We start from the raw sequence: 16,504 nt of genomic DNA on the forward strand, positions 1-16,504 counted from the left end.
TCTTGATTTGGCCACTTCTTTTGCTTTCGGCGAGTACCACTTTAATGAACAGTTATATCTAAGATTAAATATCATTACTAGTTAGTCAAAATAATAATAATATAATTAAATTGTTCACTAAAAGGAAGATGTGTTCTTTCTCTGTTCACATGTTATTGATTATTATTTTATTTTATTTTTTTTTACTTGTGATGGTTTTAGCTCTACCTCTGAATGGCTTGTTTTAGACCGTTTGCTACGGCAAAGAAGAAGAGATATGGAGTATTAAGCACAAAATTACTAGGATACATAGGGTTTAGAATGTGGACCTAATCTTTGTTCCATATACCCAGGACTCCTTTGGAAGATTCCTGGGGGAATTAGTCGTCGAATTATGCGAGTATTAATCTTTGTCACCGGCTAACAATGTCCGAATTTGCTTTAATTTTTCGGATGAGACGTGACATCAATCAACTAACACGTGGTCGATGGATAAGAGATTTGGTCTGCAATCTCTAAAACCTTTTCAGTTTTCTTGTTGGTTTGGGTCAAAACGACTGGGAAACTTATAGGCGTTATTTTATTCAATAACAAATATATATTTTGATAAGATAAGAAAGTGATAAGCTGTGAAGATGATAGAAGGAAAAGAGATTGCTCAGCTGCAAAATTTACCAAAGTGTTGGAAGAACTAAGTAGCTAATAAGTTTGTCAATCTGTCATTATTTTTTGTTCACTTAAATTGGTTGCAAAGTTCTTGTCACCTTTTCTCTAATATAAATAATTTTAAATAACTTAAGTATCTTTATTAATAATTACGATTAGTTTGGATGCATAGCCCTATTATCGAGAACAGATAAAGCCCAATAAGTTCGTCGATAGTCATTACTTTTTGTTCACTTAAATGAGTTGAAAAGTTATTGTCACTTTTTCTCTAATATAAATAATTTTAAATAATTTAGATATTTTTATTATAAAAAAATTATTTAAATTATTTATTAGCTTGACTTCATTCAATGAATAATTACAGTTAGTTTGGCTCGATAACCCTATTATCGAGCCCAGGTAAAGGCCCAAGCCCATATGCATATATAAATATATACGTATTTGGTCTATCACGTGCTATGCACGGTTCGGCGAGGTAGCTCCGGACCTTCTCGGAGATGGAGGGGGCGAAGGGAGGAGGTGGGAGATTGGAATCGTCGCTTCTCCAAATCGTTCACGAGCACCAACGAAGGGCCACCCGAATCCGAGATCAGACCGGTTCGCTTCTCCCGTTCTTCACTCGATTCGATTTATTGCATCCGTTTGCTTTCTCCTATCCATCCCAGGAAGCTGCAATTTTTTAGCTTCTCCTTTGAAGAGATGTCGTTGGCCGTGCTGCATGATATACGAATTGAAATATTTTTTTAATCTGGAGACGTTTCAATCATCTCTCTCTCCCCCCCGCCTAGTTTTTCTTCTGTTATTAGGTTTATGCCAAGTTACTATCCTGATTGATTTGCTTTGCTGAGCAAGAAAGGTAGCCGCTTTAGAGAGTTGCTCAACATGATGAATGCTTTCTCTGATCTTACATTTCGAAGTCTAGATTCAGTCTATTTGGATTTTAGGGTTCTTTCATGAATTACTATTTATAGTAGGAGAGTAAACATTACGAGTGTGTTGGATAAATTGCCAGCATTTCTGAGGATATCTTGATGGGGAAGTGTTAAAAGCTTATGGTGACAATATTACAGAGGTATATGACAAATTGTGGAGATGAAACTAGAAGAAAAAGAAAAACTAAAGCAGAAAGTTTTTCTTTTCTTTTATGTCGCCCGTCGACGAACATATACCACATTAATTAGCTTGCCATCCATGCTTTCATATCTGATAGTAGATGCTTGCACTAAGTTTAGAGTTCTTTCTGATATAGCTGTATGAGAATTTGGTTAATAGTCTCTGTTTCTTTTGCTTTTTTGTTTTTTCGAACACAGATAAGGCAAAGAAGGACGCTCTACGAACTGCAGTGCGTGTTTCTGATCTTCTGGTCGACACCGTTAATGGTGGTGTTCAGGAATCATTCGTTAATGAAAAACACATTGAAGTTGAAATACGTGCATTACTTAGTACAATTATGCGATATAAAAAGCAGACAGATCAGTGGCTTGCTGCAACTCATGCGCTAAATTCTGTTTTGAAGGTAATTATGTTTCACCTGTTCATGTGTTAGCATCTTAGGTCACTAAGTCTCTGGCACTTATGAGATCTTCATTTTAACGGTGTAACTGCAGTAGAGAAATTTGTTTGGTGCAGGCATTTGCCGCAAAAGAAAGTCTTACCATCCACATTAATTTCCAAGTTTACAATTTTGCTCAGGAAATCAACTTGAACCTATCGTAGGAACTTTATGTGGAATCTTGAGTAAACGATTAGTGAATCATTTGTTTAAGTCTTGAGTGAAGTGCTTCTAATTGCTAGTGGAATATTCTTCTCATTGTCTTTATTTATTAGATGTTTTCCTAATACAAGTATTGTAATTGGATTACAGGAGATAGGGGACTTTGAGAACTGGATGAAGATCATGGACTACGATTGTAAAAGCATCAATGCTGCAATCCGCAATATCCATCAAGTATGAGAGCATTAACCAACCAAGAAATTCCCCAACATTGATCATTCTATGGATACTCTCCAAAAGTGCACAATCTGATGAAGAATGACAACATCAGGAGGAGCCTCTTCTCTCTTATTTCTCTTATCGAAAAGACAATCTGATGTAAACAACTTTGTCCAGGATATGTCTATCTCCAACTAAATCTGTGGGAAATTTTGACAGTAGGAAACGTAGGATTTCTTTTGTAATGACACAAGATCTTTGAAAGTCTGAAAGACAGACCCAATACAGTTACTTCGATTGTAAAGTTGTTGAACAACATAGTGATTTTTTTTTTTCCTGAAGAAATCCTACTCTTTATTTTGTTTTACTAGTTTCTATCCCCAACCAATCTATAAAGTTTGAAGTTTACTCCTCAAATAGCCAGCTACTGAAGGATGTCTTGTTGTACTAATTCAACATCAAGAGTTAATATTTGTGGGATATTAGCAGAAAATTAATAGATGAATTGGAAGGGCCTAATAGCAAAGGCTGAGGATCTGCTGTTTTAATTTAGGAAAATTTTCGATATACTCCTTTCCTCTTTATTCTTTCTTGCTTGCTTGCCAGACATCTTCTAAGTTCCAAAAGAAAAAAAAAAGTTTTCAAAACATAGAAAGAAAGAAAACTCTAGTATCGTGTACCATTTGAGGAAGAAAAGTACTCGACCACTCATAATGCTGCCAAAGTAGAACTGTTCATATAAAACAGACGAAGTCAAACGAGCTTGATCAGACGAAGTCAAACGAGCTTGCCTAATTCACTATTGGCAGAATGATTAAATACGTCATATTAACACATCAACTAGGTCAACTCAAGGACATTAAATTAGTAAGTTTGGATGATTCACCCTGAGGATGAACTAGAAACAGTGAGACATTCATATATAGAACTACCACAGCAGCTACCTTTTGCAGGAGCCATGCATGAACTTTATTTGTTTGCACTTCCATTTAGCATTACAATACATAAAGATATATAGACTTAGGGGAGAAGGTAAACTTCTACCTTCTCTTGAACAGTACTATCTCAGTTTGTCTTCCTACAGTTAGTCCTGATCTCCCCACTGGATCCAGTGAGAGGACTAATATTCCCCATGTTCACCATCGCAGCAGCAAAGTCACTGTAGAACTTAGCCATGTTAGTAGAGTAGGTAGTGACTTGAGAATCCGCAGAGCCACCATTGTAGAGCTGCTGGTCTGAGTGCAGGAGGCCCTTGTTGTTCACCAGATTCTTGTAGTAGTAGTTGTCAAAGGTAGAAGGCGTCGACGCGTCGAGGGGCGAGAGGTTGTCGTCGCCGCCGGAGCTAGGGCAATTGGCCTGCAGAGAAGTAGCCAGGGAGGAGGCTATGTTGGTCTCGTTGTAGATCCGGTCCCGGAATGATGTGCATCTGGCCTGACCTATTGTATGACCCCCTGCACAAAATAACAGCCTTAGAACAAGAGTTTAATATATCTTTGGTTTCATTATGTTAGTTGTTGTATGATTTTGGTCATTTTACAATTTATATTCTATATTTTGCTCTTATTATCATTAAAGATCCCCATTAGATGGGCATAATATTATTATTTATCATTCAAAATATAAATTTTTAGCCTCTCTTTGTAATCGTTACCTGAGAGTGCTATCATATCAGTTGTGCTTAAACCCTTATTTGAGAAGTCTGTGAGTAGAGTGCTGAGGTCTGAAGTCGGCTTTGGTATGTCGCTGTTTGCCGAGTCGAAGCTTGCAGTTGTGGCATCTCTCCTTCCTAATTGAACAGTCCATGAAGGCCCACCCAACTTATTGATTTCAAGCACGTATATAACAAGCAGTTAGAAAATAATAAATAGATTTTAAGTTTTTAGAGCAATCGGTGCGTTAACGTAGTCTTTACTACTTACTGCAACCACAGAATCACGAGCGGCGACGGCGAGGATGTCGGCGCACGACACGACTTGCTTGCATACCGACTCGATCTGCGATTTGATGGTGTCGATCACGTCGAAACCTCTCAAGGAGTTGTTGTTCGGAGCCGCAGTCTTCTCGCCGGTGAAGGTGGCAGTGTCATCCAACAGCACGGATCCATCACAACCCTGCCAGTTGTTGCCAGTTTCGATCAGTTAATAACGAGTTGCCAAGCAGAAGAGCTCTTGACATTGAATACTACTTGTTTAAACAACATGAGACAACTAGAAACATGATTCATTTCAAGGTGGCGAGTGTGAACTAGAAACTAAGCAAAAAACATCGCTAACTTAGGAATAAGCTATTGAAAGAAAAAATGGCGATCATCTTTGTCTAGGATCACTTGCATTCACAAAGCAGTCATGGAAATGGAGCCTGAGCAGTGAAGCTCCCATGCGGCGCTCCTTCGCTATCGCAGCTCTGACGGCGTATTTGATGGTCGACAATGCATGAGGGCAAGATGTATCATAGAACGTGGATGATAGCTGAGCTGAAGCCACTGCAGCAATGCACACCAAGACCAGAGTATACAAGAAAGCAGATGAGGAAGCCATTCCTTACAATGAACAAGCGCTATAAGCCAATAAGAGAGGTGTGGGAGAAGTTGATGCAAATCAACAGGTATTTATAGGCAGCATGGGATGCCACCTAGAGCTCTATCTAGTCATCTTTGGTTACTCTTGGACTTTTTTTTTCACCAAATATAATAATAATTGGATTAGGTTGATTATTAAGTTGGATGGTCAATATTGGAAAGCATTAGCAAAGGAGAGAAGAGCACGCCTGCATCTCTCTCATCATGTACTTTTTAGATATGGTCATCTCCTTGTATATATATATGTATAATTATATATCCCCCACCTACCAAAGACTAGTAGTATTTTCTAAGTATACATACCATCTACTACGTGGAGTTAGAACATCCTATCTAATGATTTATGCCGAGTTTTTAAGTTAATGTTGACGTATTAATAGCTCCCTCTCTCTTACTTCATACCGTACTATATAGATTTCAGAAAGTAAGGAATAAAAGTTGCATGCCATTGTCTATCAAGTAATCAAATTATTATTAGTTTTCAGTTCATTCGAATGTATTTTTAAAGAAAATATATATTAGAAATAGAAATTGTCCTAAGGTCAATTCAAAGGGTGGCGTAGTGCCTAAAATTATTTAATGAATAGATCTTTGTGAGATCTTATATAAAGATGATTTAAATAATCCTGGAATTGAGTCAGTTGATTTGGGGAAACTTCATTCAAACAGTGGAGAATGTATGAACGGTGGCAATTGGTAGAATCTTTTAAGTCAATCAATAGGGGCGCCGTATCCCCACTTGACATAGATTGAATCTTGCATTAACTGTCTCTGCAAATCCCCCAAACTTTGGAACTTTCTTATGCTTGTCAAAAGCCCATCTTTCTCTTCTTCATTTGGCAACAAAACTTCATAACGTATTGTTCATTTGATTAGTGATTAGGCTTCCTTAGTGCGGCACGAATAGGAAATCAAAGGTCTTCGATAAAAAATATATAGTGTTTTTCAACTAAGATTGTTGTTCGTTATTGCATGCCAGTAATGCATGATGTGACAAACTTCCCACATTTTAATATAACTTTGATTCAAAGAGAAGTAAATGGCAGTGGATCCACCTTGACATTTGAGGTTCTTGCATTGCACTACATACGTAGCTTTCGGCTAATTAAGCGAGGTGGGAGTCTTCGCGTGTCTCTTAAAGTTCTCCCACCTTTGACATTAGAAGACGAAGAGGCCAATAAGAGATGCCATCCGATACATTTCTAAACAAAACAAAAAAAAAATTAAACAAGGAGATGTCTTCCAAATATTTTAAGTTGAAATGGGAGTTGTTAGGTATGGATATGTGTTTAATACTGATAAGTGAAGATGGTCTCAAGTGCAGACATGAAACATCCAATTTGATCGGTGATGATGTGACAATTTGATATTGGTAGTAAGCTTGGAGAGCTCAAGTTTGACTTGCACACGAGTTTAAATCTTTTTAAGAATCAGTGCCGATTTATGCGCTCATAAAATGCGTGCCAGTCTATTGATCAATAGTATGTATACAATGACTTGAATTATATTTTATATTGAATATAAAAAAGTCATAGTATTTGAAAAAATGTGATCAAAATTATTGGATGCACAATTAATGCTTTGACAATTAGTGTGCATATAACCTTGAGCTCCGATTGATATGTATAAGATCATCTTGTATAGATCTCGAGTTACTAAGTAGCCAAGTTATGCATTCATCAAATGTGTGCTTGCTTATAAATCGTACATATATGACGACTTATACAAGAGTCAAAGTCATTAGATATATATAATCTATAGCTCCAATTGATATGCATAATAAGATCATCTTATATGGATCTCGAGTTACTACTTAGCCAAGTTTAGAATTGGGAAAAAAAATTATTTCTCTACTATTCAGTAGACCAAATCTATTTAGATCGTGATAACCTTAACTTTAATCCGATAGGCTCCTTATATTTACCTTGCCGGGATTATCGTTCAAGAGATACTTGGAAGGATGGGTAGAAAAAATCATAGAGGAAATAGTTATTTTCTCTAATTCAGTTAAAAATATTATGAAAATAGTGATGTAAAAGATATTTTCATACTACTATACAAATCTCTAATTTAGTTTTGGTACATATATTTAATAGATTATAGTAAAAATGAATACGGATGTTTATTTTAGTGGTTATAATTTATTGCCCGTTCATGTGTTTATTATAATCACTGTTTTTCACCCCTTGATGGACGCGATCGATGCGCTAATAATATACATTTGACAGGCCGGACCAACTCGGACAAATCAGCCCGCACGGAATCCGCATGCTAAGTTTCCATCTTCTCACATACTGCTAATCTTTGGGCCAAGAAACGAGGCCTGATATGGGCTTAGAATTGGATTAGATGGGAGTGCGATGGACTCTAAACATATGATTAAATTAATACTACTATTTATGCTACCATGAATCTACCTGCCCTCCATCGATATCATCTCGCTTATCTAGTCTTCTGTCTCCCTCTCCTCTCACTCCTCTCTCTTCTTTTTAGTCGTGAGCTCCTATTGCGGCTCAAAAATATCTTCCTCTTTTCTATGTATATCAACCTTGTACTTTATTAAAATTAAATAAACTAATTAAATTAATTCTCGAAATTCAAAACCTCATAACCCCCAGGATTGGACTAAAGCTCATACAATAAAGAAACTCACCGTGCTAACACCGACCTAGATTACACTAACCACGTTCCTAATCCTGAGACCCATTTCTTCTTCGGCCCACATATTTGGCAAGTCGGTGGACTCCTCTTCCCCCCCACTCCCAAAACCAGGTGAATCCCCCCTTCTCTCTCTCTCTCTCTCTGATCTCCCAAACCAACGGCCCAGATCGTCCCAAAACAACAACCTAAACGGTCAGACCCTTATCCACTAAATTCTTGCATCGCGTTTGACGAAGAAACCCAAAACCCCCCACTAAGGTGGCTAAAAAGGTAAAAGAGAAACAAAAGGCAGCAGCCGGTGGTTTTTCTTTCTGTTCCCAGGTTTGCAATTTAAACCTGGGGCACCTGCTGCTACTATAAATAAACCACTCAATCTTACCGTTCTTCTCATCTCGATCGCTCACTCACAGTTCGCAGTGAAACTTGATTTGGTTTTCAGCAACGAATTCGAAGAGAGGCTTTCCACTGATGGAGGGGATGAGTTCTTTGCAATCTTGGGTCGCCGAGCACAAGCTCACTAGCATTGGTAAGTGAGACTTTAATCTACTCTTTTAGTGCATGTAAATGTTAATTAGCAGTTGGATTAGTAGCACTGAGTATGCTTGTGGTCTTTTCTTTTTCTCCCTCTGTAGGAGGACTTTGGGCATCTGCTATTGGGGCTTCACTGGCCTACACTCGTAAAAGATCTCCTCTAAAGCCCAGCCTTCGCCTCATTCATGCTAGGTATGTCTGAATAAATTGGGGATTTTCTTTTTCTTTTCTTTTGGGGCCTTTGAAGCTATTTAAATACGCATAATGTATGTATCCATATGGTATAATACGTATAACAAACATCAACCATTTTTTTGTATCAAAAAGTTAGTAAGAGAATTAATGAGTTTCAATGTATTATCTTTTGGATGAAGGATGCATGCCCAGGCCCTGACTCTTGCAGTGCTCTCAGGAGCTGCAGCACTGCACTACTATGACTCTAAGAGAATCAAGGTAGAAGAAAAAGAAGAAGAAGTTGTTAGGCCTCATCAGCATCCTGGGACAGCCATGGATGATGAGGAGTCTGAGAGGTGGAGTTGGTAATTGAGATGATACTAAAAGAGATGATATGGAGAGGATTGATAGCATCTCTGGAGACACTTCCCATGACTTTTGAGTTAATAGCTACTTATTAGAAGCTATTATGTATTGTAGTATGCTATATGAGCTTATGAGCACTTTCTACCTAGATTTGTCCACAATCTACTGCAGTGTAAATTGGAAGAACAATAAAGCATGAGTATTTCTATTAGCCTATACAATGTGCATCTCTGTTCCTGCAAAGAAAATAGGAAATGTAAGGGAGGTCTCTGCACTATTTGGTCAAAATGCAATGTACCTTGCATCTTGTTGATTTTCCAATGAAAATACTAAAAACAATAGAAAACGAAACTCTAATAATTTTATTCAATAATCTCATATATATACCTAAAAATTTAAACATTTTGGTTACTACTAACAATATATATAAATTGACATGTGCTATAGAAAGACATTAACACCTCCAACTAAGTGGGTTAATAATATAGGTATCAAGATGTATCATCCAATGCCTCATTGTTTGGTTCTATCCACCATAAGAGTTGGTTAAAAGAAGCATCCTTCAAACTAATTCCAACCAACCACATCACCAGCACCACCAATCAGAGTGGTGGTTGATGTGTCAAAAAAATTGGATGCCTCAATATCTTGAGGTTGCCAAGTAATTCTTCCTACTTAGTTGACAAATCCTTATCAAATCCACTGAGTGCAATACACGAGGACAGGCCCAAACAACTCCATGATCTAAATTAGACGGCTATGGTTAATTTTGCCCAACATCAAACCCAAGTAGACCCCAAATGTTCTTCTAACGAACACCTTGTATAAATATTGGATTTGATGATAAAAACAAGATGAGGTTGTGTGAGTTGGAAGATAGTGGTTATGTCGTGCTCACCTTATACCTTTCTCATCTCTGCGAGGTTGGAAAGTCCCTCTCAAGCTTTTTAGCTAATCATTTGACCCACACAAGTTTTTGGAATAATCTAATTCAAGTATTCTCCTTACACACAAGAATCTCCACCTAAAGGAATTTATTGGACATGTCGATTATTTGATTAGCAACCCACCAAACTTATGATTATTTTTTCCTCACGGTTTATAAGAACAAAGGAGTTATGAGACACCTCTTAGCATCTAGGAGAGCCCAGAGGAGAGGAGAGAAGGCAACATGGACTGCTGCATTTGTGGTCCAATGGCATCTGTTTACAGACCTCCAAGGAACACCATCTGCTCTAGTTGCTACGAAGGAGCCAAGCGCATGATCATCTTCCTCAACGAGCAAGAAGAAAATCAACCAAAGCTCTATGGGTTGAAGCCTACACCATCTAAGGCAAGCTCTTCCAGTTTGATCTGTTTTTGGTCAGAGTTCTATTCACTGGTTCTGTTTCTTAACTAAATGATTTTTCTTGAACATTTGATTCTTTTAGGGGATCGCAGATGCTTTCACGCGGATTGAGGAGATGGAGGAGAGGAAAGAGGAAATGAATGAGAAGTTGGGTTTCCTGGAAAGCCTAGTGGTTGCATTGGAGGATGAAATCCATACAGACATACTCATAAAACCTGGAACTGGACCTCCAATTCCTGCTCATAGAGCTCTACTTGTGAGTTATTCTTAATCTTGACAAAATAGGATGATCACAATTGAACATAATTCTTCATGTTACTTTTGATCGAATTCGCGTTAGGCAGTGCTCATATACATGATTAATTCCTCTTGCAGGCCACAAGGTCAGAGATCTTTAAGAACATATTAGCATCCGATGAATGCAAAGCCCCAGCAGAGGACTCAATCTCATTGCCTGAGCTAACCCATGAAGAGCTCAAATGCCTGCTTGAGTTCCTCTACAGTGGCAGCCTACCCCTGGAGATGGCCAAGCAGCACTCCTTTGCATTGCTAATAGCAGCAGACAAGTATGACATCCCCTTCCTCAAGAAGTTTTGCGAGAGACAAATCTCGAGTTCTTTGGACCCATCAAATGCACTCCAAGTTCTTGAGGTCTCAGATGCTTGCTCTAATGGAATTCTAAGAGAGCAAGCCATGAACTCCATTGTGAGGCATGTGGATGAGGTGGTCTTCTCGTCTAGTTATGAGGAGTTTGCGTTGAAGAATGCTCATCTCAGTGTGGAGATCACAAGGGCTCTGGTGATGCAGATGAGGGATAGAAGAGACGGAGCAACTCTGTGTGTGGAACCGAGCTGATTAGATTGAGGATTTTATACGAGTAATTAAAATGGTTGTCATAAGAAAGGATAGTAACTGTTTGATAGGTTGTTATAATTGTAACAATTTCATACGCCCCTGCTTGTATTGCCATTCATATCTTTCTTCTTCTTCGGAGATGGGGTATTTTTTAACGTTACGGAAAATTAATAAAAATTCTGTTAATTTTCAAAAAAAATTAAATAAGAAGTAAGGAAAATTTATTATCATTCATACTAATCGATATTTATAATTCAACTGTCGTATTTTACTTTTAATGTCTCAAAAAATCCCTGCTTAGTTTTATTAATAGTTTGTTATCATATAGATTAATAAATTAATTATAGATTAAAAAAAATGACCTTAATATCTTTGAATAACTTGTTATGCTTACCGTGAATATAAAAGAGAACCAAATATGAAGGCCAAATAAGGGGTATTTTAAGTAATTAGATTATTTTTTGTTTCCAGAAGTAATGTAATATTCTTCCTTTTAAGAAAAATAAAGTGTTATAATGGTATATAATTCAAGAAAATAATTTATAGAGCTTTATTTTGCCGAAGCTTATATAATCTCAAACTCTGGGCTGGGCCGATAGGACTGGACTAAGACGGCCCATGGGCCATGGGCCATGGGCTTAGAATAGAGAATGTTATAATAATTTTAAGAAAATTTATCAAAGACACCTTCCATTTAATTTTTACTTTCATTTACACCCTTGTATTTTACTTTTTATGTCTCAAAAATACCTTAGGTCAATCTTATTTTAATAACAATTTATGTGACGTTTGATCTAGTTCTCCATTTATTTTTACCTTAACCTAAAAACTTTATGCAAAGATGTTAGTTATGGTCATTCATCAATAGTTATCTTAATTCATCTAAATGATAACTACTAATTAATAAAACTAACAACAAGGTATTTTAGACAAAATGCAAGAGATAAAGAATAAATATACATAATAGAAGCAAAATATAGAGTATTTTTAATAAAATTTTCCTAATTTTAAATTTTGCAGCATTACCCATTTTTTTTCAACCGGATAATTTGTAATTGGATATGATTAGTTTTACAAAATAAAACAAAATTAGGTAATCCAGAAAAATGAGCAACAATTTTAACTTTCCATGAAGTGACCCAATTATTATTATTATTATTATTATTATTATTATTATTATTATGTATATATATATATATATATATATATATATATATATATACAAGTAAAATATAATTACTAGAGATTCCAGGACTTAATAAGGAACCAAACTAATAAATGGGATTAATCAACTTACCCAAAAATATTTGGTTTCACCTTGTCATTTCTAATATATGAATATAGATACAAGATACAAGCACCAATACACATAGAATGATAGAATCTCAGCATTTAAATTTGGATGTTTTTCTCTTTGAGAACTTTATTCATATATCTGTAGCAATCTAATATATAAATATATATATATATACGAGGCTAGAATTCAACCTTTAGCAAGCTGTATTAATTCCATATATATATATATATATATATATAGTAGAAGAGAAGCTGATACCCTAGGCAAGCTTGCGCTGTGATAGTGGGAATTAAGTCTTCTAACTCTCACATTCATCACTCTTCTGTGCATTTTTTGATGGCTTGCAGCACTGCTTGTCTCACCATCTGCGCATCGACGCTTTCAGCTTGATTCTGAAAAATTTAACATAAATCTCATAATCTTTTTCAAAGAGAAACGAAGTCCAAATATCTGAGCTAACAAAAAGGATGTTAATTATCTCTGTATTAACCTACCCTACTTAACATCATAAGTCACTCATGTATGTGTAGGATTATTTGAAGAATTAATTCTCCTAGCCATGTAAGTGTGTATTGCTTTTAAGTAAAGGTAGTAATGCATTCAGTTCAACCAAACCTAGCTATATAAGCACAGGATAGTATGACATTTTCTCTTATTAGTTGGCTGCCAAAGATGGTGCTCGTGCATATACTTAAGATAAGAAATTTTAGAGATCAATTTAATTTTACTAAGACGATGTTATAGCATGTAATGCAGGTTACAAGAATGCATGCGTTATGCATATAGTAAGCCTACACCAAATGGATATGCCTGCTTGAAAAAAATATATTGAGGCTTCCACTATATATATATATATATATATATATATGTAAGTGTTAACTATGGCTATTTCGTGTCAATAAGTTGATGTAGTCATGTGATAAGATTGCAAACTTAATATGCCATATATGTAGAACAGTAGAAGTATTTATATGCCACCAGGAACCTACTAAAGAGTTCTAGTCAGTTACTGTTGTAATTAGGCTTGCTTCTAAGCTCTCAAAAAGAACAAGGACTTGTATCCAAATCTTGTGATTTATGCAAAGATGAAGAAGAAGAAGAAGAAGAAGAAGAAGAAGAAGAAGAAGAAGAAGAAGAAGATTTGAACTAGTGGATCCCTGTGATCATCTTACCTCACCTCCAACTGCTTCTAGGCGGAATGTGTCACTGCAGGAAACATTAGCATCTAAAACTTCCAGGCCCAACTCCTCGAAAGCCTCTAGTATGGAGACAAGCAATCCTGGCCAACTCTTTTCAGATAATACATTGATGAGGAAACCTTTTTCTAGGGTTTCAACAGTCACCTGCTGAGATTAAGATGCATATATGGAGGAATATAAGGATCTCTTATTCCAAGAGCCCATCGTGGAAACAAATGAAGTTCTACGATGTTATTGCTGGAAAATACCATTGTCACGCTGCTATCTTCTACAACATCTTGTGAACATGCATCAACCTTTTGCTTCAACTCCATAATGTATTTGGATGCGTCCACTATTATAGAGGTCTTGTTTACCTACACGAGATGTATTGTATCATTGTATCATGAAGTTCCAATATATAAGAGGCCTTTTTCATTGAATTAATTATGGACTTGAAGGTATATATCCTCTAGTGAAGGATATCTTTGCAGTTTCCAATATACGAAACGTCACCAGATTACATGTATATTGATTAACATAATGAATTGATGGATTGGTGAAAATAATCAGAAATTAAATGCAAATTAAACTATGCAAACAGATAGAGAGGATCCCATGTAACCTACGATGGTTGACACCATGGATGAGAAGAACTAGTGAAGAAGTTTTTTGGAATTATAGAGAAATGGACACCCAAATATCATTGGGATAAGAGAATAAAAGAGCACATATATCCATTCAAGAGAAAGAAGAGCTTAAGAAATTTTAGTAGATTACAGCATGAGAGTGAGTGACAGATCGAAGAAGCTGAAGCTTCTCTTGCAGGGCACCTTTCTTCTTCTCCTTAGAGCTCATCTCCTCTCTCTTTCTCTCTCTCTAAAAAATTTCTTCGAGAGGCTACATAAAGGGAGGAGATCTCATCCCCTTATATGTAGTACTCCTAGTTAATTAATTCCACCCGTATAGAGTTGCCTCGGTTTCCTAAGACACCATGTTGTAAGTAATAATGCAAAGAAGACAAACATATTATGTAAAGCTGGCGTCAAAATTAAAAGAATTAATAAGTGTTTTCTTTTTCTCAACATCTTACTATGAAATTACGTGTCAGGATTTTCTCTACGTCAAGTCAAACTTATTTCTTTCTCCTTTTAGTCTACAATGAATTTCTTTTAAAAAAATTTGTATACAAGATCTATCATAGGTCACCTCATGCATATGTATCTTATTTTAAATGCCTTCTATCAACATTATTTTATGGCACCAAACATTCTCTCGATCTAGATCACAACAATAAGGAGCTAGCCCATGAGAAAAGGAAAGCCACTAATTTGTGATTGTCACCTCCACGACTACAACTTGTTGCCATTATTCCTCATTTTAAAATTACTAAAATCCTCCAATAACTACCAGCTCCAATAATTGCATTAATTCGTAACAATCAGCTAGCCCATGGTATTTATATTTTTATCACCCAGAGGTCCAGAGTTTATATACTATGACAACTAAGATATTATGAAAGTTTTAACTCATCGAGAAAGTACTGTCAAAATCTAGAGTATGAATCACAACACTAGTTAATTAAGTTTCGGTAAGATTAAAGTTTTTAGAGATTAAACAGAGTGAGTTATGGGATTTAAAATGACTTCAGTAGGGCTAATTACTATAGAAAAGGATAGAGGAGAAAAGGGGATATGGGGTGGGGTAACGCGGAGAGAGGGAGAGAGATGGTGAGAGGAATCCAAAAGGCTCGTGAAAGGAGAAGCGATCGAAAGCGTCAAAGAGAGGTTGTTTGGGGTTTGGCATGGCGTACGTGAGAGGAACGCAACGCGTGTTTTGAGGGGGAATGTGAGTTGTGAATGCCTCCAAATCCCCCTCACGGGCTTGCATGCCTCTCACCACTTAATTATATATATATATATATCACCATACTTTTATATATATATATATATATGTAACTATATATATATACATAGAGAGAGAGGGAGAGAGGGAGAGAGGAATCATTGGATTTGGCCAACATGAGGGATAACAACAAATAAACAATGTACGTACTATATAAAAGTATTCCTTAATTACGAACAAATGTATGAATACCTACAAAATATGTTTACTCGTAAAGATATGATATGCATATTATTAATTTGTTATCTAACCGCTTAAAATCCTAGATTATTAATAATGACAATTTCTGAAGATCCAGCTTAAGCTTTTCGTATCTTGCAAGTTTGTCATGCAGGCCAAGTAGCACATGAAGCGGATACAAGCTATCAAACGTTAGTGTAAGTAATATTGAGAATGGTCCCTTCATGTATAGCACGTAAAGAATAAATGTTTCAAATAAGAAAATGAAAAGAATAAATTAAAATATACCAGGTGAAGTTAAATACAGGACCACACTATATATAGAACCACTATGTTCCATGAACATCGCCATATTCAGCTTTATTCGTTAAAACAATATCACAAACTCTGAGGAAATAACAGCAATAAAATATGAGCCCAATACCGCAAGCTGGGTCTAACGTCTAACTTAATTTTTATATACCCTACTAATATAAGTTATAAATATGGTGTTACATTTAATTCATTTTATTTTTCCAATACAGTGATAACTATGTTAAAGTTAAACACTTTTTAAATAAATATATATATAATATTAGAGTACCTTTTGAACTCTTTCTATTTCACAATTAATTGATCATGTAATACATGGATCCTATTCACTGAGAATTTACGAAAAAATTATGTTTAATTTCACTTAGCTCGATTGACAGCTCCAAACTATTTTGGGTTACTACGATCTTGGACAAGTGAGAAATCTCTTTAGTTTATTATATTTTAATGACATCAGTTAGATGGCAAAGGAAAGCATCACGTAAGCTGTCAATATTATCCAAACTCCAGCTAGCCAGCAATCTCGATCAAAGAGACATCT

The 16,504-nt window shown here is 36.1% G+C and overlaps 5 protein-coding genes across 8 annotated transcripts; 3 read left to right on the top strand and 2 right to left on the bottom strand.

Moving 5' to 3' along the window:
• Positions 1 to 1,109: 1,109 nt before the first annotated feature.
• LOC140776149 (biogenesis of lysosome-related organelles complex 1 subunit 1) lies at positions 1,110 to 2,948 on the top strand. Of its 2 annotated transcripts, none has more exons than XM_073119749.1 (3): positions 1,110 to 1,242; positions 1,956 to 2,161; positions 2,510 to 2,948. In XM_073119749.1, exons 1-3 carry the CDS (start codon positions 1,143 to 1,145, stop codon positions 2,597 to 2,599), a joined length of 396 nt encoding a protein of 131 aa, XP_072975850.1. In that variant the 5' UTR covers positions 1,110 to 1,142; the 3' UTR covers positions 2,600 to 2,948. The 2 variants fall into 2 exon arrangements, with proteins under 2 accessions (XP_072975850.1, XP_072975851.1); XM_073119750.1 differs by lacking the exon at positions 2,510 to 2,948 and adding an exon at positions 2,275 to 2,503.
• Positions 2,949 to 3,472: 524 nt separating this feature from the next.
• Positions 3,473 to 5,154, bottom strand: LOC140776026 (cationic peroxidase 1-like). Its single transcript, XM_073119567.1, has 4 exons — positions 4,909 to 5,154; positions 4,498 to 4,689; positions 4,230 to 4,395; positions 3,473 to 4,029 (listed from the first exon to the last, which is right to left on the bottom strand). The coding sequence occupies exons 1-4, from the start codon at positions 5,113 to 5,115 to the stop codon at positions 3,644 to 3,646; spliced, it is 951 nt and encodes a 316-aa protein (XP_072975668.1). The 5' UTR covers positions 5,116 to 5,154; the 3' UTR covers positions 3,473 to 3,643.
• A 2,951-nt stretch (positions 5,155 to 8,105) lies between these two features.
• LOC140775335 (uncharacterized) lies at positions 8,106 to 9,201 on the top strand. The gene is made up of 3 exons (XM_073118567.1): positions 8,106 to 8,343; positions 8,450 to 8,540; positions 8,723 to 9,201. The coding sequence occupies exons 1-3, from the start codon at positions 8,286 to 8,288 to the stop codon at positions 8,889 to 8,891; spliced, it is 318 nt and encodes a 105-aa protein (XP_072974668.1). The 5' UTR covers positions 8,106 to 8,285; the 3' UTR covers positions 8,892 to 9,201.
• A 759-nt stretch (positions 9,202 to 9,960) lies between these two features.
• On the top strand, positions 9,961 to 11,331 carry LOC140775334 (BTB/POZ domain-containing protein At3g56230-like). The gene is made up of 3 exons (XM_073118565.1): positions 9,961 to 10,221; positions 10,319 to 10,492; positions 10,612 to 11,331. Exons 1-3 carry the CDS (start codon positions 10,060 to 10,062, stop codon positions 11,089 to 11,091), a joined length of 816 nt encoding a protein of 271 aa, XP_072974666.1. The 5' UTR covers positions 9,961 to 10,059; the 3' UTR covers positions 11,092 to 11,331.
• Positions 11,332 to 12,411: 1,080 nt separating this feature from the next.
• On the bottom strand, positions 12,412 to 14,482 carry LOC140776476 (transcription factor bHLH61-like). 3 transcript variants are annotated; one of them, XM_073120198.1, is made up of 4 exons: positions 14,347 to 14,482; positions 13,836 to 13,943; positions 13,561 to 13,731; positions 12,412 to 12,780 (listed from the first exon to the last, which is right to left on the bottom strand). In XM_073120198.1, exons 1-4 carry the CDS (start codon positions 14,422 to 14,424, stop codon positions 12,703 to 12,705), a joined length of 435 nt encoding a protein of 144 aa, XP_072976299.1. In that variant the 5' UTR covers positions 14,425 to 14,482; the 3' UTR covers positions 12,412 to 12,702. The 3 variants fall into 3 exon arrangements, with proteins under 3 accessions (XP_072976299.1, XP_072976300.1, XP_072976298.1); XM_073120199.1 differs by having other exon boundaries at positions 13,566 to 13,734; XM_073120197.1 differs by having other exon boundaries at positions 12,413 to 12,780; positions 13,561 to 13,734.
• Positions 14,483 to 16,504: the final 2,022 nt, after the last annotated feature.

This window comes from Typha angustifolia, chromosome 14 (genome assembly GCF_048772165.1).
Source record: "Typha angustifolia cultivar Huaian chromosome 14, ASM4877216v1, whole genome shotgun sequence".
In the NCBI taxonomy this organism is placed as follows: domain Eukaryota; kingdom Viridiplantae; phylum Streptophyta; class Magnoliopsida; order Poales; family Typhaceae; genus Typha; species Typha angustifolia.

Bases quoted from the DNA above. Each gene is read 5' to 3' on its own strand.
- LOC140775335 (XM_073118567.1), top strand. From the start codon at position 8,286: ATGGAGGGGATGAGTTCTTTGCAATCTTGGGTCGCCGAGCACAAGCTC. The intron at 8,344-8,449 runs GTAAGTGAGACT...CTCCCTCTGTAG, and splicing joins GCACAAGCTCACTAGCATTG to GAGGACTTTGGGCATCTGCT. The intron at 8,541-8,722 runs GTATGTCTGAAT...TTTTGGATGAAG, and splicing joins CTTCGCCTCATTCATGCTAG to GATGCATGCCCAGGCCCTGA.
- LOC140776149 (XM_073119749.1), top strand. From the start codon at position 1,143: ATGGAGGGGGCGAAGGGAGGAGGTGGGAGATTGGAATCGTCGCTTCTC. The intron at 1,243-1,955 runs GTTCGCTTCTCC...TTTCGAACACAG, and splicing joins CCGAATCCGAGATCAGACCG to ATAAGGCAAAGAAGGACGCT. The intron at 2,162-2,509 runs GTAATTATGTTT...ATTGGATTACAG, and splicing joins CGCTAAATTCTGTTTTGAAG to GAGATAGGGGACTTTGAGAA.
- LOC140776026 (XM_073119567.1), bottom strand. From the start codon at position 5,115: ATGGCTTCCTCATCTGCTTTCTTGTATACTCTGGTCTTGGTGTGCATT. The intron at 4,396-4,497 runs GTAAGTAGTAAA...GAAATCAATAAG, and splicing joins CTCGTGATTCTGTGGTTGCA to TTGGGTGGGCCTTCATGGAC. The intron at 4,030-4,229 runs GTAACGATTACA...TATTTTGTGCAG, and splicing joins TGATATGATAGCACTCTCAG to GGGGTCATACAATAGGTCAG.
- LOC140775334 (XM_073118565.1), top strand. From the start codon at position 10,060: ATGGACTGCTGCATTTGTGGTCCAATGGCATCTGTTTACAGACCTCCA. The intron at 10,222-10,318 runs GCAAGCTCTTCC...TGATTCTTTTAG, and splicing joins TGAAGCCTACACCATCTAAG to GGGATCGCAGATGCTTTCAC. The intron at 10,493-10,611 runs GTGAGTTATTCT...TTCCTCTTGCAG, and splicing joins CTGCTCATAGAGCTCTACTT to GCCACAAGGTCAGAGATCTT.
- LOC140776476 (XM_073120197.1), bottom strand. From the start codon at position 14,424: ATGAGCTCTAAGGAGAAGAAGAAAGGTGCCCTGCAAGAGAAGCTTCAG. The intron at 13,735-13,835 runs GTATTTTCCAGC...TCTTAATCTCAG, and splicing joins AAGATAGCAGCGTGACAATG to CAGGTGACTGTTGAAACCCT. The intron at 12,781-13,560 runs GTAAGATGATCA...TAAATTTTTCAG, and splicing joins TAGAAGCAGTTGGAGGTGAG to AATCAAGCTGAAAGCGTCGA.